This window comes from Rhineura floridana, chromosome 3 (assembly GCF_030035675.1).
Source record: "Rhineura floridana isolate rRhiFlo1 chromosome 3, rRhiFlo1.hap2, whole genome shotgun sequence".
NCBI classification, from domain to species: domain Eukaryota; kingdom Metazoa; phylum Chordata; class Lepidosauria; order Squamata; family Rhineuridae; genus Rhineura; species Rhineura floridana.
In genome coordinates, this window is record NC_084482.1 from 12437268 (window position 1) to 12464997 (window position 27730).

At 41.9% G+C, this 27730-nt stretch overlaps 1 protein-coding gene across 1 annotated transcript; it reads right to left on the reverse strand.

Annotated features, from left to right (window-relative positions):
- Nucleotides 1–212: 212 nt before the first annotated feature.
- Nucleotides 213–27304, reverse strand: LOC133382043 (hepatic lectin-like). The gene is made up of 6 exons (XM_061621700.1): nucleotides 27212–27304; nucleotides 19256–19363; nucleotides 13407–13466; nucleotides 6698–6849; nucleotides 4828–4940; nucleotides 213–503 (listed from the first exon to the last, which is right to left on the reverse strand). Exons 1-6 carry the CDS (start codon nucleotides 27300–27302, stop codon nucleotides 368–370), a joined length of 660 nt encoding a protein of 219 aa, XP_061477684.1. The 5' UTR covers nucleotides 27303–27304; the 3' UTR covers nucleotides 213–367.
- Nucleotides 27305–27730: the final 426 nt, after the last annotated feature.

Here is a 27730-nt window from a genome sequence, read left to right on the forward strand (position 1 = left end):
AGGGCCAGCAAGGGCTGTGGCTTGGAGAGAGTTCTGAGGACTGCATTTGGCTCCTGGGCCTGAGGCTATCCACCCAGAGAGAGATTTGAAAATGGAATTTACATTGATTTCACCAATGTAAAAAGGTGGTTGTGTAAATTTAAGCTCCGATAGGATTTTGATTACAATTTTCTAACTTAAGAATAATATTCTATTTAATACAGTGATTAGAAACAGAATAACTTTAAGCTAAGTTTTTAACATATATATATATAGCTACATCCAAGTTGTGCAGAGTCCTTGTCACTCTAAAGCAGGTGGTTAGAAGTAAGTGGTCTTTGAAGAAGTTCTGTTCTTGCTAGTTGGTGTCTTTTATCACGGTACTTCTTCAGGAACGCAAAGGCTTCTCACACGCATAGAAGCTTGTAATGAAACAGGCCATATCGTTCCAGTCCCCAGAATCATGGATCATGGCACAGTTTTCTCTGTGGTCATAATTGTTGGGTTCACCATTTCCCCATTTCCTAAATGATGAAGGCAGTCAAGATTATCCTGACAAATGCTGAAAGAGGTCTTGTTCTCCAACCACATTGGCCTCTGCTCTCTCCAGTCCAAGCACAGCCAAGCTATTCAGATAAGTGATCTTCAACTGGTCTAGAACCACGACCTCACCTCTGACTCCCAACCTCCAACATGAGACCCACTTTCACATTTTCATTTTTGGCAGTTAACAGTGTTAATAAATTAATAATGCACATTATTAAACATAAGAGAGCCAGTGTGGTGTACTGATTAAAGTGTTGGACTATGACCTGGGAGATCAGGGTTCAAATCCCCACACAGCCATGAAGCTCACTGGGTGAACTTGGGCCAGTCACTGTCTCTCAGCCTCAGAGGAAGGCAATGGTAAACCCCCTCTGAATACCGCTTACCATGAAAACCCTATTCATAGGGTTGCCATAAGTCAGGATTGACTTGAAGGCAGTCCATTTGCATTTTTTAATTAATCCTAAAATGGCAATTCACAGAGCAGTATACATAGGGTTATATTTGACTAAGTCCTACTCAGAGTAGATCCATTGAAATTAAGTTAGTCATATCTATAAACTTCAGTGGGTCTGCTCTGAAAAGGACTAGCTTTGAATGCCATCCACAATGTTACCTTAGCATTATTACTAAATGAAAACCAGTGATTTTTACACTTAATCTTAACTAAAAACTCAGAAATTATTGAAAACTGGTGAAGACTCACTCACAATTTCAGTGGGACACCTGGGCATGAAGACTCACTCACAATTTCAGTGGGCATGTTTGTACTTCCAGATGTCATTCCAGTGAAGGGTGATATTAGAAAGACTAACTCTGAGTGCAATTCAGATTGCTAAGCTGGTTTTGGTTTGAGAGCCACCATGGTTAGAAGCTTTCCTCACAAGGATAGGTGCTACCAAGTGGCAACAGACGGATGATAGCTTCATTTCCCAATTCTGGGTATTCTTTACTAAGCAGAAATCCAAAACGTTGGTAATCTTAGTTGCTGAAATTGCACTTTTAATCTTGCGGCACATCAGAGTTCAAGGAATTGTTTCTGCAGTTTGTATCTTTATTCTAGTGACTCTGCGTGAATGGTGACTATTTTCTGATTCACTTCTCAACCAGAGTTTCAGCATTTTTTGAGTGCCTCTAATTTTTAAACAGAGGTAAACATCTTAAAATTTCTTCCCTGAATTGAGGAATTTCATTCAAGCAACCGAATGCGTGTGCAAAGCATGCCAACCTTAAAAGCCACAATGAGTTATGAAAGAAAAAAGCATATGTTGATTTATTTCTCAAGAACTCCAGAATAGCCTTGTGGACACTTTTCCTTGAGGTAATCACGTCTGCGTGTATCTTTGTGTTCAGAACCCATTTGTTTATCATTATCTGGACCCCAGCAACTGCCATGGTGGCATCCATTGGGCAACTGAGCTATCCTACCACAGCTGACACTTTAGCGTTCTAGCCCCCAGCATACTTTTATTCTGGGAGAAGTCTAGAAAGCCAGAGAAATAGACTAGAAGGTGAACAGAGTGCCCTTGCTCCATATAGAGCTTCTGCACTAGGCATAGCTATAGAATGGTGGGGTATTAGTTGGCCAGAAATATGTATCTTACTGAAAAAGGCTCCCGCCACATTATAGCACTCATGGAAACTGATAAAATGTGTGTCATCAGAATAATGCATCCTAGCCCAGATGCTGCATGCACTGCTCCTTTGGTTTGATCAGCCTGAGCTGGAGTCCTAACATAGAGGCAACAGCTTTGCTGCGACCCACCCAGACTGGCCTTGTGACCTACCTGTGGGTCCCGACCCACTAGTTGAATCTGATGACTCTAGATCAGGGGTGGCTAACTTTTTTTTTTTAGCCCAAAGGCTGCATTCACAGTTGGCCAACCTTCCGAGGGCCACATGCCAGTGATGGATGTATCTATCCCATACTGTCCCATGCACATATATAGCCCCCCACTGCAGATCAGCTGTAGAAGGTTATGAGCCCCTCTCAGCTCATCAAATGATCTATTTGATGACCAGGAAGGAGGCAATTTGTATCTCCATCAGGGTTGTGCTAGGCTCTCCACCCACCCCACTGTTGTGTCTACTTTAAATTTGTTTTCTTTTTGCTGCTGCTGAAATCAGTGGGAGGCTGAAAAATGTGCTGGGGGGGGCATTATTAGGCCCCTGAACTGGTGATTAGCCTCTGTTGTTCTTGATTTTCCATACTTCACTTTGACGGCTTCAACACAATCACTCACTCAGTTATTTATGACATTTATATCTTACCGTTCTTTCATGGAATTCAAGGCAGTATACACCTGTCAAGAACACCTGGTTTGTAAGGTTGTTAACTAAAATTGTTCTGTGGCAAGGAATTGTGGGGGGAACATCTTGCCTGAATTAGGGCCTCTGGGAGGCCACGAGACTGTCAGTTCTTACTGCTGAACTCAGTTAATTAGGCAGTGAGCAAGAACACCTGCTTATCAGCCTGAGACTGGTACTTCAAGGCCATGGGCCTGGGAAGGTTGGAGAAGCATGTGATTATTAGGCTCGAAAGCTCTAGAAGATTTCATCATCAGAAAGGCCCCTGATTGGCTAATTAATTCCTGGCTGTTGCTGGGCTTTCCCCCATAAAAATAGAACTAAGATTATGGATTTTTATCCCCCAATGTTTCTTGGTGCTACCTGATGTTGGGGTTCCATCTGCTATCCAAGCTATACATCTCTGGGGAGATATGGAACCATGAAATTACTCTGCTGGTTTTCCTATATTGTGTGAGTATAGATTAGGCTAGGTAGATCTGTTATTTTTGCTTGTGACATGAACTCCCTGCCTTTTGTATTTTACCTAATCCTTGGAGTGTTTGGTTAAATAATTATTTTGCTGTAACTTTTTTTACATTTATATTTTATTTTAATAAAGCTACCTTTTATTTACCAGTGTGTGTTCATTTTAGGGGGAAATTGGCTCTGAATCCTGTGCATTGGAAATTTAGCCACAGACTACTGTATAGTTGGGTATTTTGCCTTAAGGCTCCAAGACAAGGAGTGCATTCTTGGCTCTTGTCTTTTGGAAACCTTGGCAGGTCTATTTCTGGCACTTTGGGTTTCCCCTTAGCCCAGAGTGGATGACCAGGCTTAAGGGGTGGTGGCAGTTTATCTACTTGCAGGGTTATTGTTGGTTTAACTCAGCCCTGGTAAGGGAGGCACGGCTTGTGCCTGGCTGGGATCAATTGTCCTGGGCTTGGGAGTTGACCCCCCAGTGAGAATTCTGGGAATGTTGAGCATTCTTGACAACACCAGGTTCCCAAGTAGTCTCCCATCCAGACACTGACTAGACCCAGATCTGCATAGCAGCAGCAAAGTTGCTCCACTATATGGTTTCAGACTATAGCACTGCCTTGTGCCACTGCCCCCTCTACAGAGCTATTTTATGTCTCCACCATCCCACTGCTGGCCGCAGCTACTTCCATTCTCTACAGTTTCCCCAGAATAGCAACTGCAACACTATTACCCAAATCTCTCTAGCACATACCCACTCTGCCTTGACAAACTCCTCCTTAGACTGGGAGCAAGATATTTCCAGCATAACTCATCTTGCCCTTCCACCACTCTTATCACCTTTATCCTTTTTGCCATGGAGCTCTTTACAGATAAACCAGGCTGGTGCCAGCGATTGACATAGTTGGGCACTTGCCAGGGACCAACATCCAGCAGAGGGCCTACTGCCAACCCTTGGAACTACTGGTCCCTAGCCTAATCCAGTCTGCTAGTCCTTTTGATAAGCCCACCAACCTATAACCCAATTTATAGTGCAGCATCAAGTGGCAGCATCGGTGGTGGTGTGTCTGTACATAGGTGGGCACAAGAGTGTGGGGTGACCATACCCTCTTTTTGGCCACATCCATCACTTGTGTTGCATCAGGAGAGGCTGCACCAGAGGGGCTATAGAGCAGCAATGCAGCCCTGAGGCCAACAAAAGTTAGCCATCCCTGGAATAATATGTACTGGGTCCAGTATTAAGTAGTGGGAAAGGAATGCTGAAGGCTTCATAAAAGTGCAAAATTATTCCAGATTCAGGATTCCTCCAACAGGTAACTATATATGTGGGTGTTTATTCTTGCATCTGGGATACCCATGTTAAATTGGAGTGCCAGCTAATATGTTTCAGATCAGTGGCTCAACAACCCTCCTGTTTTTGTTGCCTTCCCAGGATAGCAAGAATAGGAGGCTAGTCTAGACCTGGAAGGCCACAGCATAAGAAAGGTGAACAGCATTTAGCTTGATAGCGTCACAGCTTTCACAGCCCTGTCTTACTTGTAGCTGTTTCTGTAAGTGGTGCCATCAATCCATTTCCATTCCCCTTCGACATCCGAATCACTGAGTCCGATCCAGTAGGGTTTATTCTTGGTGCGAGACTGGAGGAAATTCTGCAAGCCAAAAAAAAGGGAGAACCGGTCAGGGCCTCTAACCCTGAGTTTTCATACTACATACACATGCTAAAAATAAAAATAAACCACACATTTTCCTGACCATAATTCATCTGAAAGAACTACTGAGCACTAGTTCAAGGGTAGCCAATGTGATGCCCCCAGATGTTTTGGGCTACAACTCCCACCAGCCTGAGGCAGCATGGCCAGTGATAGAGGATGATGTAGTCTAAAACATTTGGAGGGCACCATGTTGACTACCCCTGCCCTGTCCTAGTTCTATATTCACAGGCACCAAGTATCACTAGATTAGAACAGTAACTTAATTTTCAATCTGTGAGCTGGGGATACATTAGCATGCTGTGACAAATCAATTAAAAAGGGGTGCCTATGAATCTCAGCTACCGTTTTGACTGGCTTGTGTGCCAGTACAATCCTATACATGTCTAGTCAGATCAGAAGTAAGTCCTATTGAGTTCAGTGGGGCTTGCTACCCAACAAGGTATAGGATTGCTGACTGAATAACTCACTGCTAAGGTGTACTTCTATCTAATCAGCTTTCATTGAGGGTGTGTAATTCTGCCACATCTCATCCTATCAATAAGAACACAAGAAGAACCTGCTGGATCAGGCCAGTGGCCCATCTAGTCCAGCATCTTGTTCAATGCTAGATATTCAATGCTAGTCCTACTCAGAATAGACCCACTGCAGTTAATGTACATGACCACCTTAGATCCATTAATTCCAATTGGTGTATTCCAAGTTGGACTTAGTTGAACAGCCCTGTGCTTTAAATGTGTGCTGAATGTGCTTTAAATGAATGGTGTGGATCTGCCCTCTGTGTTGCCTTGTGGAACTTAGCAGGGAGAAGGATGGGGCAAACCCAGAATTAGTTTGCTCCACTGTCATCAGTCTGCATCTGCTGTTAGTCTGTCTGCCTTCTTCCCTACCAGTCACAGTGCCCACCAGCCACCACTGCAGAGATGCACATCAGTATCTGGTTTGGAGGGTTATGGGCATTCTGATGCACCAAATAATTGTGAATAATTATGGATGGGTAAATTGTAATTTGACCTAACACTTTTCCTACTTACTGTCGCTCAGTTCCAAGTCACCTCTAAGCTGCTTTTCCATCCCAAGGAGATTCAAAGATGTTTGCTCTTGTGCTTGTAAAGACATAATGCAGATCCACAGAATACATTTAAAGCACATCCAACTCACATTTAACGTGCATGACTTCCCCCAAAGAATCCTGGGAAGTGTAGTTTCCCCCTCACAGTTATAGTTCCCACCACCCTTAACAAACGATAGTTCCCATGATTCTGTGGCAGAGTTCATGTGCTTCAAATGTGTGTTCAATGTGCTTTAAATGCATGGTGTTGAGAGCCAGTGTGGTGTAGTGGTTAAGGTGCTGGACTACGACCTGGGAGAGTTCAAATCCCCAAACAGCCATGAAGCTCACTGGGTGACCTTGAGCCAGTCACTGCCTCTCAGCCTCAGAGGAAGGCAATGGTAAATTCCCTCTGAATACCGCTTACCATGAAAACCCTATTCGTAGGGTCGCCATAAGTCGGGATCGACTTGAAGGCAGTCCAGTTCCATTTTCTTTTTGTGGATTTGAACCTTGTGGGGTGGGAGGATGACTAGGGAGTAGAGAAGCAGTGGGCTGTACAATATTTAACCACTCCTTTCCCACCTTTTCTCCACTTCCCATTGTCTCCTCCCAAAGTTGCTTTTTGCTATTCCAGCATCCTTACCTGCTCGGCCTCATCATTAACAACCACCAGGCTTGAATTAAGTTCCTCACAATGAGACTTAGCTATGTGCCAAGGCTGGATCTGGACAGAGAAGTAGTAACATCCGCCATCAAAATATTGCCATTCCCTGCTTCTGGATCCACATGGGAACACTGGCAAAGAAGAAAAGGGACAGAATAAATAGCCTGACAATTGCTTTACCACAATCCTCTATTTGAAGGGCTTTCTAGTTTAAGTCCAGTTTAGAGATGAAGAACCCCAAGCAGGGAAAGCAGGGAGGGGGCCTTGAAGCTAAGAACCTAAGAAGAGCCTGGTGGATCAGGCCCAGTGGCCCATCTAGTGCAGCATCCTGTTCTCACAATGGCTAGCCAGATGCCCCTATGAGAAGACCACAAGCAGGACCTGAGCGCAAGAGCACTCTCCTCTCCTGTGGTTTCTAGCAGCTGGGATTCAGACGCAGCACCTGGATAGCAGACTGAACAGGCACACACAGTGGTCATCTGGTCACAGTCTTCCCCACCATAGTGGTATGTGTTTCATTTTCTATTTAAATTATAATTATTTCTAGATTTGCACCAATACATGTAAATTAGCACATGCACATTTTATGCAAATCTGTCCTTGTTTGGTGATATATTTCCCCTTTTATTGCAATGCCAGTGCAGCAAAGGCAGGTCTTTCTTTTTTTTGTAAAACACTCTTGGGAGCCCTGCTGGCTGAAGCTTCTGGTCACAAGTTTATCACATTTATCCTAAGAATACTGAACATGATGGAGTTGCCTTTTACTGAGACAAACCACTATTCTTTCTTTCTTTCTTTCTTTCTTTCTTTCTTTCTTTCTTTCTTTCTTTCTTTCTTTCTTTCTTTCTTTCTTTCTTTCTTTCTTTCTTTCTTTCTTTCTTTCTTTCTTTCTTTCTTTCTTTCTTTCTTTCTTTCTTTCTTTCTTTCTAATATATAATTTTTATTAAATTTTTGGATACAAAATTACACATCAATTACAGCCTCCAAACACAAGTACTGCTTGACATAAAAAGAAAATTATATAACCAGAACGAACCCGATATGCCCCCCTCCCATTTGCTGAAGGATATTGAATTTAAAGTCCAGATACAATAGAGATCAGGAAATTCTTAAGGTAAAGTTGGAAAACATATATAGGACACATACAATATGATACAATACTCATACAATATGAGTTTTTAAGGAACATATCTTTCTATCAACTTACAAATACTAAAACAGAAAAGGTAAAATCAACACATACAATTTTAGGCATTCCAGATTTGGGTGTAATGTGGTGGAGGCTCTCTAGTGTTTTGTTTTTATTTACATGGACTATAAATGGATACCAAGGTTCATAGAAATTGTCTTTCTTTGTGATACCTTGGGATACTCTCAATTTGACCATTAATTCTTCCATGAAAGCAAGATATCATGTTTTCCTATACCAATAATCTACTGTAGCTCCTTGTAATGTTTTCCAATGTGTAGCTATAGTGATAATGGTGGCCTAATAGAATTTTGTAGACTATACCTTTGTTTGCTCCTTCAAATAGATTCAGCACTGCCAATTGTGGTGTTCTGTCTACTTGTTTGGAGATAATTATTTCAATTTCATTAAAGATTAAAGTCCAAAATTTTTGTTCTGCGGCACACTCCCACCACATGTGGTGGTAAGTTCCAGCCATTGCACATCCTTTCCAACATCTGGGGGAGTGTATCTGATTAATTTGAGATAGATGTATTGGTGTTAAATACCATCTGTGAGCTATTTTTAACATAGTTTCTCTTCTTTGGTTGGATGAGGTTTTCACCAGAAGTTTTTTCCAAAACTTTTTCTATTCTTCCTCCTCAACTTCTACTCCCCAATCACCTTCCCATACTCTCTTTAATCCAGGTAAGTTCTCTCCTTCTTTATCTAATAAAAGTTGATAAATCTTTGACACAATGCCCCTATCCCTGTCTCTTGCTGCCAATATAATATTTTCAAAGGGGGATAAACTTGCCCTTCCTGATTCTTTAATGTTGGGATGATGGATAAAGTCTACTAACTGTCTCCAGTGTAACCACTGAAGTTTTTGTCCCTTCAGTGCTATTGACCTGCTGTGTTATTGGGGAACCATTAACATAAAAATCACAAAGACAATAAAACCCCTTCTCTCTCCACTGTCAAGGTAAGTATCTATTGCTATTATAAAATTCTGGGTGAAAAAAAAGTGGTGTCATAGATGATGTCTTAGATAAAAGATGTTTCCCCCATCTTTGCCAGCTTTGTAGTAAAGTATTGGTGTATGGATTTTCTTTTAATTGTTGTAACAAAGCTCCTGAGGGTTTTCTAAAGAGTATTGCCCCTAATGGAATATCTTTCACTAAAATATTTTCTAGTTGAACCCATCTTTTTATTTTACTATCCAATATTATAAAACTAAGATGATATAATTGACTGGCATCAAAATAGGGTTTTACATGTGGAATTCCCGACCCTCCTTTTTGGATTGTCGGTATAATAAAGCTTTTTAAATTCTGGGTAATTTTTTGTTAAAAATAAATTGTTCAATTTCTTTTTGCCAAATCTTTAATTGTTTTTCCGAGATGTGAACATGGAGTGCATGAAATAAAAAGGTTAACTTAGGTAACAATGTCATTCTTAATGCGGAGATCCTTGCTGATAGTGAAAGTTGCTCTAATTCTGTCTTTAATGGGAGTGCTGCTTCTGAAGGATTGGTCATTGCCAATGCCATACTGAGAAGGTGTGTATCCTGGTTTATCCATATTCCTTTAATATTTTGGTTTTGTCTCAGATGTTGTGCTTTATTAACGACTTGGATGAGAAGGTACAAAGAATGCTTATCAAATCTGCAGATGATACAAAATTGGGGGGCACAGCTAATACCGTGGAAGACAGAAACAAAATTCAAAGGGACCTTGATAGGCTGGAGCATTGGGCTGAAAACAACAGAATGAAATTCAACAGGGATAAATGCAAAGTTCTACACCTAGGAAAAAGAAACCAAATGCACAGTTACAAGATGGGGGATACTTGGCTCAGCAATATGACATGTGAGAAGGATCTTGGAATTGCCATTGATTACAAGCTGAATATGAGCCAACAGTGTGATGTGGCTGCAAAAAAGGTAAATGCTATTTTAGGGTGCATTAACAGAAGTATTGTTTTCAAATCACATGAAATATTTGTTCCCCTCTATTCAGCACTGGTTAAGCCTCATCTTGAGTATTGTGTCCATTTCTGGTTTCCGCACTTCAAGGAGGATGCAGACAAACTGGAACAGGTTCAGAGGAGGGCAACAGGGGACTGGAAACAAAGCTCTATGAGGAGAGACTGAAAGAACTGGGCATGTTTAGCCTGGAGAAGGGAAGACTGAGGGGAGATATGATAGCACTCTTCAAGTACATGAAAGTTTGCCACACAAAGGGGGGCTGGGATATCTTCTTGATCATCCCCGAGTGCAGGACACGGAATAATAGGCTCAAGCTGCAGGAAGCCAGATTTCGACTGAACATCAGAAAAAACTTCCTAATTGTTAGAGCCATACGACAATGGGATCAATTACCTAGAGAGGTAGTGGGCTCTCTGACACTGGAGACATTCAAGAGGCAGCTGGACAGCCATCTGTCGGGAATGCTTTGATTTGGGTTCCTGCATTGAGCAGGGAGTTGGACTTGATGGCCTTATTAGGCCCCTTCCAACTGTACTATTCTATGATTCTAAAGGTTCCATCATCATCAAGGAGAGGAGAGAGAGGGTATCCTTGTTTCATTCCTCTGTGGATTGTAAATTGTGGAGAGTCTCTGCCATTAATCCTAATCACTGCTGTAGAAGGTGAGTAAATTTGGTTTAAAATGGTTAATAATTGCTTTCCAAAATTCATTCTTTTTGTTACCTCAATTAAAAAGGGCCAGTGTACATAGTCAAATGCTTTATGTATAGAGAGAGATAAAAAGACCATAGGGATACTATTAGATTTATTGTAACAGATTAAATTTAGTATTTGACATGTCGGATCTGCAATTTCTCTTCTGGGTATAAATTCTGTTTGATATTCATGAATTAGATTTGTGACCATAGCCTTTAGTCTGTTTGCCAGCAGGGATGTAAATATCTTATAGTCATTATTTAATAATGCTATTGGTCCATAAGATTCTACATTTGAGGGATCTTTAAAGGGTTTTGGGATCACTGCAATTCTAGCTGTTTCCCAAGGGGTCTCCATGAAGAATAATTGTAACAATTTAGAAGTTAAAATCTCTTTAATATTTTTGTAAAATTCATTAGTAAAACCATCAGGCCCTGGGGATTTATTGGACTTCAATTTGTCAATTTGTTGCATTTATTTCATCAGCCTGTATTTCTCTTGTTAGGGTCTCTCTCTCCTGTTAAAGTGCGAAGTCCAGCCTTATTTACATATGTTTCTATTGCTGAGTGGTCTACCTGGTGATCTTCATATAGATTTGAGAAGAATTCTGTGAAAGCTTGTCCTATACCTGCACTTGTCCAAACTCTGGAACCATCTGATTTTTGGATTATATGTATTGTGCATTTTTTGTTTACGTTTTAATCGATTTGCTAATAACCTTGAGCTATTACTGCCATGCTCAAAAGAAATTTGCTTTGTGTACAGCATATCAATTAAAATTTTGTTTGTTTCAATCAAGTCTAGTTCATTTCTTTTTAATGTAAGCATCTTATATGTCTGTCGCGACCCTGTGAGACCACATTGGTTCTGTAGCATTGCAATTTCCTGGTCTGTGCCCTATTTGCTTTTTTAACCTCCGAGAGTTCCTTAATGCATATTCCCCTGATGATTGCCTTCATTGCTTCCCATTGTGTGCCTATAGAAGTTTCTGGGGTTTGATTTTCTTTAAAATAATTTATTAGAGCTTCTCTGATTTGTCTTTGCTGGGTTGTCTGGTAAGCAACCAAATGTGAAAACGCGATGAAGGCATAGTGGCTTCTGACTGAGCAAGTTGCAATGTGGCCGATACTGGGGCATGGACTGTGATCCTTATTACTCCTATATCAGCATTTTGTACAAGAGGAAGCAGTGTGTCTGAGAGCACTGTACCATCTAGCTGTGAATGAGTCTTATAAACTGACGAGAAAAAGGTGTGACTATGATCAGTTGGATATAATTGGATATATAGATATATGATCAGTTGGATATAATTCTTTCAAATTATAATGTTGTAAGTTGCGTAAAAATTGTGTTTTGGTCTGATTCATTGTTTGAGCATTGTTTGATTTTAGTCCAGTTTTAATTTTTTAAATTTTTTCCCCTGAGTTAGTGCCTTTCAAGTTAATATTGAAATCACCACCCAAAATTATATTTCCTAATTTGAATTTGAAAAGCTCTTTGAAAAGACTTGTAATTTTTTTTTGGTCCTTTATTAGGGTGTACTGGTTAAGGTGTTGGACTACAACCTGGAGACCAGGGTTCGAATCCCCACATAGCCATAAAGCTCACAGGATGACCTTGGGCCAGTCACTGCCTCTCAGCCTCATGAAAACCCTATTCATAGGGTTGCCATAAGTTGGAATCGACTTGAAGGGAGTACACTTACATTTTTATAAAGCCAAAAGTGCATAGCTACTTTCCCTCCAGTAACCCAGCTATAAATATAAATCTACCTTCAGGGTCTTTTAGGATCTTTTTAACTTCAAAAGGAAAATTAGACTTAAAAATTATTGCCACATCTTGTGCTTTGGATGTGCCTCAATGCTATCTTTTCTGATTGGCACCAGCTCTCCAGTTTGCCAGATAAAAGTCTTTCCCAGCTCTGCTAAGATCCTTTTAACTGGAGATGCCAAGGACTGAACCTGGAACCTTGGGCATTTATGTATGAGCTAAGGCTTTCCCCCACTCCTTGTTGTAAGTCTGTAAGTCCAATGTGTGCAATCAAAGTCAGACTTCTTTGAGGATGATTTTCTGCAAATTTTATTTTCCCCACATAATTTATTCTCTGTCTGCTAGTCATAGGAAGGCACTGGGACCCATGAGGAACACTGAAGCTTCCAGCCTCTAATCAATGGGAATCTTAATGGTCAGCTCTTCTGGCTGTTGAAATATCACCTAGCTTCATTGATTTTGGCATGATCATAACATTTTACAACAGAAAAGGAATAACAACATCATCTAAACTTTTATACTACCCTTTAATACAAAGATTCCAGCAAGAACATTAGAAAGTATTAATGCAGTTTATAGTCCACAAGATGCACATCGAAATGGTGGTACACTGCTGTTACTAGCTACTTTTACCAGGTATTTACATATTTTATCTCAACTGAGGATTAGTAAACAAGGGTTAGTAACTTGCTTTTTTTTTTACAGACAGGAAAGCTAGGATAGGAAGCTGAATTTCTTACCCAGAATCACAGCTTCTGTGCTTCTCTGCATTCACAGCATGAGTTAGCATGTTTCTAAGACCTTCCAGCAAAAGTGACCCACAGAGCTCCTTAACAATGAGGTGCCAGAGTTCAAGCTTGCCTGGAAGATGCAGCTTTGATGGGAAAGACCTCTAAACCCAGGCATTAGAGGACTGGTTGTGTGAATAATTACTTACTTTCCTCTGGCAGTAGAAACATAGTCTCTGGCATAAGCCTTGGTGACATCCATCTCCAATTTAGTACTGCTCCCCTTCCTAGACTGTTGGGTCTAAATGCCCCCATAGGTTTTGGAGAGACACTTACACTCCTTGCTTGTTTCAAGCTGTTCATGCAACTTGCTCGTTTCCGAAGAAAGCCTTGATCCTAAAAATGTAAGAAGAGATACAAATACACACAATATCACAGGTTCAGAAGAGACAAAACATGATAGAGATGTTCTCAAGAGATCTCTTGTCTCAGTTCTTTTGAACTAACGCAGAATAAGCAGGCCTAGAGCCACATTTCTAAGAATATCAGCATGACTGAGGATTCCATGTACTGGATGAGCAATGGTGGCTGATTCCCTTTGGCCTTGGTGGGGCAGAAGGCAGGGCAGCAGACTGTAGGTGGATCCAATGGTAGGTGTAGCCACTCCCCCCTTTTCTACTGGCCCCTCTTCTGTACTGTTAGCAGCAGCCTGACATGCAGGAATTAAACAGGTGAAGCTATTAATTGTATGGCTATCCCCAGTCTGAGCTTCTGCATGTCTACTTAAAGCAAGTCTCGTCTTACTTTTTTTTGCATATCAGGCTGCTGCTCAGCTCATAAGAGCAAACCAAGTTAAAAAAAACAGTTGGCAATCCTGCTGCTGCTAGAAAGATTGTCTAGAAATATGCCTCAGGATGTACTTTTGCAGGGACATGTAGGGTTACCACCTTGTATTCTCACAGGGCTTTACACCTCCAGAGATCATCACTAAAGATATTTTTACTTCAGTCCCCAATACAAGATACACGTCTGGAGCATCCACTGTGAAGAAACCAATACTGGATGCATATACGTTATACCTGAGTACCGAGTACAAAATTATCTCATAAGAATGACCCTGAGATTCCTAATAATTTGTCCCCAGACAGAAGCACCAAGGTTTAGGCCAAAAAGTGCTTTCTTACCTGTCCTTTATTTCACAGCTTCCATTGCTCTAACTCATATTATAACATATTAATTTGTTCTCATAATATTAATATTAAAGTGGTAATTTGGGGTAAAATTGCATGTTTCCTATTGGGCAAAATCCTAGCAGGTGGAAGTTTTACACAACAACAGATAATAATATCTTTTATAGAATCAGGCAGCACCCCTACGCATAGCTTCAGTGATGAGTACTATAAAACCTTCCTCTAGTGGCGGAAGGGCATTCAAACAGTACTTCGATTAAGAATATTTTCAATTCTTATTTAGATTATTTTTGTCAGGGGTAGAGAACCTGTGACTCCAATCATCCCTGACCATAGGCTTCAATAGGGTTGATGGAGTTGGAATCCAACAACAGATGGAGAGCCACAGGTTCCCAATCCCTCACTTAAATGGATATAGCATCACTCAGATCCTGCGTCCAATAGCTTTAGCAGGAATGCTGAACTTTGCTTGTATCATGCCACTGTTTCATGGACATGGGTTACCTTCTCATATTTTTTAAAAGTTTTAAAAATATCTTTTAAAAAAAGGTTTAAAAACATATTAAAAAGCAATTCCAACACAGACACAGACTGGGATAAGGTCTCTACTTAAAAGGCTTGTTGAAAGAGGAAGGTCTGATTTTCTTGGCTTTCACACCAGGAGCGAGTGCAGTCATGGCTAGTGAGCCCTAGTTCTGGTGGGGTGATTGTAATACAAAATGGATTGTGTCTCAATGAGATATGTAGAATCCAGCAATTGTCCCCTTAATGCCCTTATCTGGAAGCCTAAATAAGGGTTTGAAATGGCTTAATAATATGCTTTTATATAATGTAAACATGTATCATAGTAATAAGCTTTTAAGAATGAATGATGAAAGGCAGTCTGATTAGAACACACTGGGAGGAGCTGGAGATTCCAGGTCACAGAGAGGACAAGAAGAGCAATGCAAATTATTGTCAGCAGTCTGTTGGCATCAACTCCAGGAAATGAAGGTTTAGACCCTTCAGAGGCCCACTGTGAATTGTTTGCAAGGCACTTTGAGGGTAAAGTTGCTCACCTCCGTAGCAATCTTGATGCCCCATCCACATCTACTGTAGACCCCAATGAGGTGTCCAGTGCAACGTCTGCTGCAACTTCTTGGGAACGGTTTCAGTTGATGCGGCCTGATGACGTGGACAAGGTGCTTGCGATGATGTGGCCAGCAACGTGTCCTCTCGACCCTTGCCCTTCTTGGCTTATTAAAGCTTGCCAAGGGGGTTTGGCTGAGTGGATCCAGGGTGTGGTCAAATAATCATTGTGAGAGGGAGCAGTTCCAGCCACACTGAAAGAGGTGGTGATCCAATCACTCCTGAAAAAGTCCACCCTGGACCCACTGGTTTGCGACAATTACCAACCAGTCACAAGTACCCCCTTCTTAGGGAAGGTGTTTGAGAGGGTTGTGGTGCAGCACTCTTGGATGAAACAGATTAACTTGACCCATTCCAGTCTAGGTTCAGGCCTGGTTATGGGACTGAATCAGCCTTGGTCGCCCTAATGGATGAGCTTTATCAGGAGGACAGGGGGAGTGCGACCCTGTTACTCTTACTTGATCTCTCAGTGGCTTTTGATGCCATTGACCATGGTATCCTAGGCTGACTTGGTGAGATGGGTATTGGAGGCACTGTTTTACCAGTGGTTCTGATCCTATCTCCAAGGTTGTTTTCAGAGAATAGTACTGGATGATTGTCTTTTGGCCCCCTGGAAGTTGTGATGTAGGGTGCTGCAGGGTACTATCTTGTCCCGCATGCTGTTTAACATCTATATGAAGCCCTTGGGAGCAGTCATCAGGAGATTTGGGGCAAGGCGTCAGCAGTACACTGAAGATACCTAGCTCTATTTCTCTATAACATCTGAATTGGGAGAGGCTGTGCAAGTCCTTGACCGCTGCCTGGACTCGGTGGTGGAGTGGATGAGGGCCAATAAACTGAGTCTGAATCCTAGCAAGACAGATGCACTATGGGTTGGTGGTTCCTGAGTTCAGATAATTTATCAGTTGCCTGCTTTGGATGGGGTAGTACTCCCTCTGAAAGAGGAGGTCTGTAGTCTGGGGGTGCTCCTGGATCCATCTTTGTTGCTAGAGGCCCAGGTGACCTTCATGGCTAGGAGTGTTTTTTACCAGCTTCGGCTGGTAAGACAGCTGTGGCCATTTCTGGACCAGGATAGCCTGACCACCATTGTCCACGCACTGATAACCTCTAGGCTGGATTACTGTGATGCGCTCTATGTGGGGCTGCCCTTGAGGTTGGTCTGGAAGCTACAGCTGGTGCAAAATATGGTAGTGAGACTGTTCACTGGGGCAGGGTATCACCAATATGTCACCCCGCTGCTTAAAGATTTGCATTGGCTGCCAATTAGCTACTGGGTCAAGTTCAAGGTTCTAGTTTTGGTGTACAAAGCCCTATAGAACTTGGGACGATGATACCTGAAAGATTGTCTTATCCCTTATATACCCAGTTGATCACTGTGCTCTGCAGGTGAGGGCCTGCTGCAGATACCATCTTATCAGGAGGTCCATTCCACAAAACATAGGGAACTGACCTTTAGTGTGGTGGCACCTACTCTTTGGAATTCCCTCCACTTAAATATTAGACAGGTGCCATCTCTGTTATCTTTTTGGTGCCTACTGAAGACCTTCCTCTTTCAACAAGCCTTTTAAGTAGAGACCTTATCCCAGTCTGTGTCTGTGTTGGAATTGCTTTTTAATATGTTTTTAAACCTTTTTTTAAAAGATATTTTTAAAACTTTTAAAAAATCTTTTAAAAGATGTTTTGTTTTAATGTATTTTAGGGTCTGTTTTTATGATGTTTTAAAGTGTTTTTAGTGCTTTTGTTTGCCGCCCTGGGCTCTTACTGGGTGAAAGGATGGGATATAAATCAAATAATAAATACATACATACAAAGGAATGTCCACAGCAAACCCAGATGGAAGTGTGAGAATGAGCTGACTCATGCAGCAGCTGGCTATCAGGGGGATGCCACATGCATTGATCCTGATTGGCTGTGCACAGGGGGTCAGCTCCTGGGAAGTGGGACTGCTCACCAGAGCTTGGAAAAGTTACTTTTTTGAACTACAACTCCTATCAGCCCCAGCCAGCATGGCCACTGGATTGGGCTAATGGGAGTTGTAGTTAAAAAAAGTAACTTTTCCAAGCTCTGCTGCTCACTGGGTGTAACAGTAGCTGGCAGTCCATTGTTTAAGAGAGACTCCACATACCACTGTTAAGGGACCAGGTAGGAGCCGTGTGTGACCCAGCAACAGCTACAGTTAAGATCTAGAAAAGGGAGTCTCCCCATAGCTGAGTGATTAATTATTATGTGCTCTGTTAGGTATAAGCTGAAGTATATCTGTAGTGTTATGCTGTAGTGCTTGATATAGCTGGTATCAACCTTCATTGCTTTTCTGGATATCTATTTAAAAGAAGCTTTTGCCAAACAAGATAAAGATTTATGGCAAGACTTATGGCAAGACAGTGATGAAGGGGGGCACAGGAGGCAGGGCCAGTCTGTTCTGGGTTTTGCCCCATCCTCCTCCCTTGCAAAGATACTGTGGGCCCTTAAGTAATGCAGTTGTACAATTACTTGGCATCTAACTGAACTCAACCCTGTGAGTTAGATTATCACAGATTTAATGCATCACATTGACTAGCTCTTTTTTGCTGCCAGATGCCAAATCAGTTAGAACTGGCCTCTCTTGTCCTCTATTGGAGTAAGAATTTCTGTAGGAATTGATACTTTTTGGTATTTGAATGTTAAAAATGCTCATTCAGAGCATGAATATCCAGGTAGGATCCATCTAGTATTGTCTACACCAGCCTTTCCCAACTAGTGGGCCACCAGGTGTTGTTGGACCACAACTCCCATCAGCCTCAGCCAGCATTGCCAATGGTCAGGAAAGATGGGAATTGTGGTCCAACATCTGGTGGCCCACTAGTTAGGAAAGGCTGGTCTACACTGACTGGCAGCAGCCTTCCAGGGTTTCAGAGAAGTGTGTTTCCCAGCACCTTTCACATGCAAAATATATGCTCTACCACTGATCTACAGTCTTTCCCCAGTTTTTTTTTGGGGGGGGGATGTTTTTCAGTTTAATACAGATAAGATGGAGTGTTAAATACACAAGTGATGGGTGATGATCGTGTGGTTGGAAAGCATTGTTCAGTAATAGAGCACATGCCTATGCATCTCCAGCTTGAGATATCCCAGTTTACAGGGCTGGAAAAGAACTTTGAGACTCTCGAGAGCGTCTGCCAGTCAGAGGAGCCTATGCTCAGCTGGATGGCTAAATGGTCTGACTCACTATAAGGCCTAGGGATGGAAAGATCTATCAATTTTAGTTCTATCAGTTTCTCATTTTTCCAATCTTAAATTCAGTTCTCCCCATTTCTCCAGCAATTTGCAATTTTTTTAAAAAAATTTTTTCATGAAAATTCTCCAGCATTTTAGTGTGAATTTCTTCTAATAAGCACATTTTTGTTGGGAGTTTTGACAAATGTATACATTTTTATAAGCCATTTCTCATCATATAATGCATTTTTGCATGTTATTTTCACATACATTTGTTTTTATGCACCCTTTTCCCCAATATATGCATTTTTTGTAAGTATTGTTTGGTTGGAGAACTGCGTCACAAAATTCAAATAAACGCAAATGTCAAAGGATGACTGTGTTTCGGTTGTTATGTTTCAGAAAGTACAAATCTGATCAATTTGGCTTGAAATGCAAATTGAATAGAAATTTTCACCCCTCCCCACCTCTGCCCCATTTAGTAGTTCAGGTAGCTTTGGTGTAAATGAATCTGAATCTTGGCACAGCAGTCAGTAATTGGCTATTCCACAATGCCAAGATTTTTTTTCTTTTTTAGCAGTTTTCCAGCTGCTTTCAAATGCGAGCATCTGAATGAAAAACACAGCACCCACATTTTGACTTGAAGCTACAGAAGCATTTCAGTAAACTAATTACCATTAGAGAGCAGAAGTCCAAACAATACGATGATCAGCAGGTAAACTAACGCCAGCAGCAGGTAAACCAGGAAAGAGGGCCTCCGTTTCCACTGGGGAAATGATCTGTCTTTTGAAAAAGAAGGGGGGGGAGGTAGAATTTTGCTTTGGAATTATCTCCAGCATTTGAGGTTTTGAGAGTTGATGTGCAAAGTAAGGCCACACACTATGCATGGTGCTTTATATCATGTTATAGTAGCTGCCACTATGTAGAGAGCATGTGGTGCAGCTCACCATGGGTGTTAAGCAACTTTTCCCAGGTCAATATAGAACTATAATGTAGTCATCTAGAGTTAGAAAAGGGCAAGATTTACACACAGCCATTATTTATTTCAGTAACCTATTAGAATTCTTTGAGAGTGTCAACAAGCATATAGCTTAGCAGTCATGGAATAAGAGGAGAGGTCCTCTTGTGGATAAGGAATTGGTTAAGAAGCAGAAAGCAGAGAGTAGGAATAAATGGACAGTTCTCCCAATGGAGGGCTGTAGAAAGTGGTGTCCCTCAAGGATCAGTATTGGGACCTGTACTTTTCAAATTGTTCATTAATGAGCTAGAATAAGGAGTGAGCAGTGAAGTGGCCAAGTTTGCTGATGATACTAAATTGTTCAGGGTTGTTAAAACAAAAAGGGATTGCAAAGAGCTCCAAAAAGACCTCTCCAAACTGAGTGAATGGCGGGAAAATGGCAAATGCAATTCAATATAAACAAGTGTAAAATTATGCATATTGGAGCAAAAAATCTTAATTTCACATATACGCTCATGGGGTCTGAACTGGCGGTGACCGACCAGGAGAGAGACCTCGGGGTTGTAGTGGACAGCATGATGAAAATGTCGACCCAGTGTGCGACAGCTGTGAAAAAGGCAAATTCCATGCTAGGGATAATTAGGAAAGGTATTGAAAATAAAACAGCCGATATTATAATGCCGTTGTATAAATCGGCATGTATAAATATTGTGTACAGTTCTGGTCGCCTCATCTCAAAAAGGATATTATAGAGTTGGAAAAGGTTCAGAAGAGGGCAACCAGAATGATCAAGGGGATGGAGCGACTCCTTTATGAGGAAATGTTGCAGCATTTGGGGCCTTTTAGTTTAGAGAAAAGACGGGTCAGAGGAGACATGATAGAAGTGTATAAAATTATGCATGGCATTGAGAAAGTGGATAGAGAAAAGTTTTTCTCCCTCTCTCATAATACTAGAACTCGTGGACATTCAAAGAAGCGGAATGTTGGAAGATTCAGGACAGACAAAAGGAAGTACTTCTTTACTCAGCGCATAGTTAAACTATGGAATTTGCTCCCACAAGACGCAGTAATGGCCACCAGCTTGGATGGCTTTAAAAGAAGATTAGACAAATTCATGGAGGACAGGGCTATCGGTGGCTACTAGCCATGATGGCTGTGCTCTGCCACCCTAGTCAGAAGCAGTATGTTTCTGAAAACCAGTTGCCGGAAGCCTCAGGAGGGGAGAGTGTTCTTGCACTCAGGTCCTGCTTGCAGGCTTTCCCCAGGCACCTGGTTGGCGGCGGCCACTGTGAGAACAGGATGCTGGACTAGATAGGCCACTGGCCTGATCCAGCAGGCTCTTCTTATGTTCTTATTTAATGGCTTTATTAAGGTCTTTGTATACTACTTAACTACCAAAGTTTCTAAGTGGTGTACATAAAAAAGTACAAAGAGCAGACAATGGATAAAATTAATTAAAATTAAAAAACAGAAAACTTCCTTAAAAGGCCTGCTGAAAGAGAAAGGAATTTGCCAGACACCTTAAGTTCCATAAGGAAGGAACCTATCTAATTTCAGCCAGAAGGGAGTTCCGCAGAACCAAATGCATGGCTTCTGGAAAATATGGGCTGCACATCCAAACCATGGGGCACCACTGACAGAGACTCCCATGACAATCTCAGTGATCAGGCAGGGATATAAGGAACCAGACAGTCTTTAAGGTAAACTGGACCAAAGTTGTTAAGGGCCTGGTAAATACATATAAGAACCTTGAACTTGGTACAATAACATGGGCAGCCTGTGCAAGCTTTTAAGCATGAGTGTTGTATGCTGGCAGTAGTCTGTCTCCACCAATAGTCTAAGTGCAGCATTTTGCACCATCTGGAGCTTCCAGAACAGGCCAAAGGAAGCCCCATATAGAGTACATTGCAATAATCAAGTCTTGAGGTTGCCAATGCATGAATCACTGTGATCAAGCTGTCCCTATCCAAGAGTGGCCAAAGTTGGCATACCAGCCATAGCTGGTAAAAGGCATAGTTAGTCAGTGAGGCTACCTGAGCCTCAAGTGGCAGAGATGGATCCAGGAGCACCCCACAACTACAAACTTGTTCCTTCAGAGAGAGTGCAGAGCCATCTAGAGCAGGCAGATGGCCAGTCTCCTGTATATGGAATCATCCACCCAGTGCCTCTGTCATTTCAGGGTTCAACCTCCATTTATTGGTCCTCATCCAGTCCACTACTGTGCCCATACTATGGTCCAGATCATGCTCAGTGTCTCACAGCTCAGATGTTAGAAACAGACATAGAGCTGTGCGTCATCTGCATACTTATGACACTTTGCCCCAAACCTCCCATTGACTGATCCCAATGGCTTTATATAGACATTATACTTCATTGGCAACAGGATCATGCCTTGCAGCACACCGTAGCACAAGGACCTTGTGGCTGAGACATAATCTCCCAATGTTATTCTCTAGACATGGCCCTGCAGGTAGGAACAGAACTGCTGTATGTAAAGCAGTGTCCCCAGTACCAATCCCTTAGTGCTGGTTCAAGAGGATACCATGGTCAATGGTCTCAAGAACTATTGAGAGATCGAGAAGCAGGAGCACAGTTGCACTCCTCCTATCCTGCTCTCAAATTACAGGCCCTTCAAAAGGGCAATCAAGACTGACTTGGTCCCCAAATAGTCTCTGAACCCAGACTGAAAATGATCGAGATAATCCATATCCTCCAGGAACTCTTGCTGACTGTTCTGCTGCCCTAAGAAGCAGGTATTCATAACTGAGTGGTAGTAGCTATAAACCACAGAATCCAGGATAGGCTTCTTCAGAAGTTTGCTGCTGCTTGTTTAAGGGCAGCAGGCACCACTCCATCATACCCAGCCTGGATTCACCTGACCATTCCCCCTCACCCCTGACTGGCTTTCACCAGCCAACATGGATGTAGATCAAGGGAGCAAGATGGTTGCCTCATAGGAAGGATTCTGTTCATGTCATCAGGCTGCATAAACTGAAACCGATCTCATGAAATACTGGAAGGGGCCTTGACTGGATTTGCAATATCCAATGTATTGGTCCAAGATGTTATAACACCATAACGTGGAGACGAATATACAGCCCCTTCCACAAATTAATAGATAGCTAGAGGAAACTTAAATTTTGTAAAACATGCCAAAAATATAAAAAGCTTTATAGTAGGCATTCAATTATTGTGGACAAAGAAGTCTGAGACCATGGTCAAAAGTAGAATTGATCTGTTTGTATAAAGGGGAATAGCTGTGTCTTGGTAAGTAATTATAACGAATTTGGAATAATAATTACAGCTACAAATTATAATAATAAAACCCATTTTTGCAAGAGATATATATCTTCTGAAATGGCTGCTCTCAATGGATCACAGTTTAAATGTGCTGAATATAAGAAGTTTTCATTAGAATATGATTTTCAACATATTATTTTGAGTCCAGAATATCCCCATTTTGTAGAAAATTGAGTTAAAATAATTAAGAAACTCCTTTATAAAAGCAGAGGATTTGTAAGCTTTTCTATATTTGGTGCTAGATGCACCATTTAGAAATGGGATGGTCATCTGCAGAATTGTTATTTGGAATGAAGCTCCAAATAGAATAATCTGAGAATAAAACCAATTACAGAGGAAACATAATAGAAATAAGATAGCAAAGTAAAGTTTGAGATCTTGCATAACCATATAAGAAAAGTGAAGCTTTACAATGGTAGATGTTAAAGGGATAGTGGTGTTGTAATGATGGCAAAATCAATATGGTCAAGATGGAGAATGGCCATCCATATATATATATATAAGTGAAACAGGAAAACATGTTCAGTTACTATCCACAGGGGGAAAAATGGAATGAAAATGATGAATGGGTATTCCCTGTTATAAGCTGGAATCAATGGGAAATCATGAGCAATATTAATGTGAATGACAGCGCAGATGTGCATGCAGACAATGTTAATACACCTAATAGATTGAGAAGGTCTTCTAGAATGAGAATATATACCCAAGACTCTTTGAAAATTGCTAAAATATTGATTGGCTATTATTTTATAGGCTAGCCTTTCCCAACCAGTGTGCCTCCAGATGTTGTTGGACCACAACTCCCATCTTTCCTGGCCATTGTCAATGCTGGCTGAGGCTGATGGGAGTTGTGGTCCAACAACATCTGGAGGCACACTGGTTGGGAAAGGCTGTTATAGGCTATTACAATTGTTTTGTTGTACAAAGTATTTATAAATACGTACCAAGGCTTATATCCCCATTACTTATATACAGCAGAAGGAGGACTGGGACAGCAGAGTCCATTCCACCAGCTTAGTTGTCACTTGGCTTCTCCCTTCCATGAACTGTCTGCAGTCCAGCTTGTCCAGGGGAGAGGAATTTTCTGGCTGCATGGGCTAGATCCTTATCAGGATCTGCCTCATGGGCCAAATTTGACAGTTGGATGGGGATGCCCTCCTGTCAACCAATGACATCAATGTGATGTTGCATGAATAACAGGTGGGTGGGAGCATCCAACTGTAAATTCCTTATGCTTTGCTTTTAATCTCTGAGATTGGTGATTTAAAGGGAAAGGGGGGGGAGCCTTTTCCAAGTCTCTACATGCTTTCCATTTAAATCCCTGAAATGGGGCACTTAAAGGGGGAGTGGGGAGAGACTTGCAAAAGCCTCTTCCAAGGTGGAGACTTTAAAGGAAAGCTCGGAGAGATTTGGAAAATGCTTCATGACAGCCACAATGCTCCTGTGTGAGCAAATGGGAGTTCAGGAGCTGTCTTAAAGCCTTTGCAAAAGTGGTAGTCACCCAAGCTGCTTTAAAGGGAGCTTTTGCACAGGGCTTTAATCCTTGCTCAATTGATAAGCAGAGGTTAAATCTTGCTGCCTTGGCTGCACGATCTTGTTCCCTACTGGGAACAGGATTTCACGGGATTTCACAGTCAATGTAAGATTAAACCCAGTCCTCCTGTCCACTAATGATGTCAACTGATGGGCAGGTAGGCACGGTTTAGGGGAAATGGCCTCAGGGGCCAAATAGAACCCCCTAAATGGCAATGACTGGCCTGGAGGGCAGAGGTTTCCCATCCCTGGCTAGTCATTACAATGATACTGTCCGCCACACTTTTAAGAACTGCTGCTCAACTTTGTAAGGGGGAAACTATACTTCCCAGGATTCTTTAGGGGAAGTCATGCACTTTAAATGTGAGTTGGGTGTGCTTTAAATGTATTATGTGAATCTGTATTACTTCATAAACTTTGCCTGCATATAAATCATTTAAATTAAATTTTGAAATGAAAATAAGCTATAAAGTTTACTGGGTGACCATGGGCTAGGCACCATCTCTCAGCCTAATCGGTCCCTCAGGGTGAAAACAACAGAGGGGGACCATGACCACCTCAAGGAAGAAGGGCACACTTACAATGGAGAGGAAATAATAATTTACAACCATAGTGTGAAATCAGATACGTATCAAGACATAGTATGAAGAAATATTTATATAAACCTGAATGTCATTTATTATTTACACAACCTGTAAAGATATTTATAGTGCAATCCTATGCATGTTTACTTAGAAGCAAGTCCCAATGTATTCAATGGGGCTTACTCAGACAGGGAAGCATGCACAGGACTGCAATTCAGTGATAAGAAATTTCACTCACCCAATACAAAATTCAGAATCATGCCACTTTAAGCTGTTTTGCAACTGTTTTATTGTTATTGGATTTTAAATGGCTTTATTTCTTGTTCTGAGCTGCATTGGTTTTCAACCCTACTTCACAGGGTTGTTGGACAGATCCCATATACACACATACTGGACATGTAAAAATACATACACCCCATACAATAGTTTATTGTCAAAACCAGTTGGTCATTACAGAACTTTTTTTAAAGTATTAGTTTCCTGCCAAATAAAAGCAGTGACACCTAAGTAAGCCCTGCCTATTTGCTTAAAAAAAAAAGGATCAGAGGGGGAGAGAAAGATTTACAACACAATCCTTTTCTATGTTCACTCAAAAGTCCCACTGATTTTCAGCACAATCCTAACTGGAGCCGGCCCCAGGCATGCCGGGGCCCTTGGCCACCAGCCTGCCCCTGGCCCCGGCACTCCCCTTCTGCGATTCGCGGCATGATTGGTACCGTTATCGCAGGGCAGGAGCTCCCAAGCCACACGCCATTCCCCTGCTCTACTTACCTGCCTCTGTGCTGTTTTTCAGCTGCACACACTGCTCACACAGGTTTGCCATCAATGAAGATGGCGGCTGAGGTTTCCCTAAGGGGCTGAATTCTCGCTGCCATCTTGGTTGATGGCATGCATGTGTGCTACATGTGCACATTGCTGCCATCAACCAAGATGGCGGCAGAGGCTTCAGCCCCTTAGGGAAACCTTGGCCGCCATCTTGATTGATGGCAACCCTGCGCGCGCAGTGCGCACCACCACAAACAGCAGCAGAAAGAAAGATAGGTGAAGTAGCCTTGCCTAGCCTAAGTCTGGCAGGCTTTGGATCTGTCAGTTCTACTGCCATGATGCAATTCCCCACCTCCATAGGATTGCTCTCCCCCAACACAACATAACAGAGGGTTAAAACATAACAGAGACTTCTACAATTAGAGGCGATAAGGGACATATCATTCAAACTACTGGCCCATCAATCATTCCCTCCTTATGTGACGCAGGCCAAAGCATGTCACAAACTGTAAGCAGATTCCATGGAAATCTCATTCTGCCCCAGCAACAGTTCCACCATGAGACTATTTTGCAGCAAATTAGAGTAGCTGAAGGCCAAACTACAAGTTATATTAAACATGTTGATTGCATTTAACATGCCTGGTTTCTTAACTCAGAATACTTGCCCCTCCCAGGGAGGGGTAGAATCTGGATCAGAACCCTTAGACCAGCCTTTCCCAACCTTTGGGTCCCCAGATGTTGCTGGACTACAACTCCCATCAGCCCCAGCCAAGATGGCCAATGGTCATGGATTATGGGAACTGTAGTCCAGGAACATCTTGGGACCCAAAGGTTGGGAAAGGCTGCCTTAGACTGATGGTTTAACCCTTCCTTTCCTTTCTGCACTTGCAATGAACCTCCCAACACACACACACTGAGGCTATAGTTTCCATTTGGAAACTCTCTTCCACTCAGTTTTGACAATAATACAGCATCTGCTGCTCCTAGAGCATGCACCAGTGCTTTTTCTACGGACGAAGACATAAGATAAAAAGAGATCTTGCAGAAATTCTCTAAGCCACGGGGTGGGCTTCCTCTTCATGCTGCAACTTAAATACAAGCAAATCCATTGCTGGTTCTGCCATCAGCCTTGCCTCTTTTCCCTCAGAAGCTCTGAACACCTTTTAATTATTTTCCAAGTGCCAAATGAAACATTCATTTGCGTTTGTGTTCACCTTATTCACCCTTATTAATTTAAAAATGCATTTAAAAAGCAAAACTGCTCTGTAGACTGGTGAGAAAGAAGTGGTGATGTCACAGGGCAACAGCCAATTGGAAACATGCACAGCCAATATCTGCTTCCAGCTTGCAGAACCACTGACTTGCTTAGCCCGGGAAGGGAACATGCATTCAAACTGACTGCAGAATAGCACCACTCTTCTAAAACAACAACAAGAACAACATTACATTTGTCTTCATCCTATTCCCTAGCCAAGCAATTTATTGATTTACTTATTGTTCTTTGTGCCATGGCTGTTCCTTTCTCTGCCAGATGTGGTTCACCTGCATCTTGCTGCTGCTCAGAAGTACCAAGTACAACCATCATGTTCTTGTGCTCAATTTTTTCCTCTTGCTGGGTTTATAATATGCCAACTAAATTGAGGAACTTTATCAGGAAATAAAATACACAATGAGTTTCTGTTCCCCTGCTGTGGCGATTTCATAAAAAAGCTGGGGAAATTCAGTCAGATTTCTGCACCACCACCACCTCCCCAGCTTCAGGGATAAATTTCCTTCAGAAGGAACTTTCAGACTTTTATAATGGCACCTTAAGAAAATGTCCGTCAAGAAAACCAAATGTTGCAGCATTATATTTCCACTGATCTGCTTTATATGATTTTAGTTGTATATACATCACATATTTAAAGGACATGTCTTGCCCCAGAGAATCCTGGGAACTGTAGTTTGCCCCTCACAGAGCTACAATTCCCACTACTGGTAACACACTACAGTTCCCAGGATTCTTTGGGG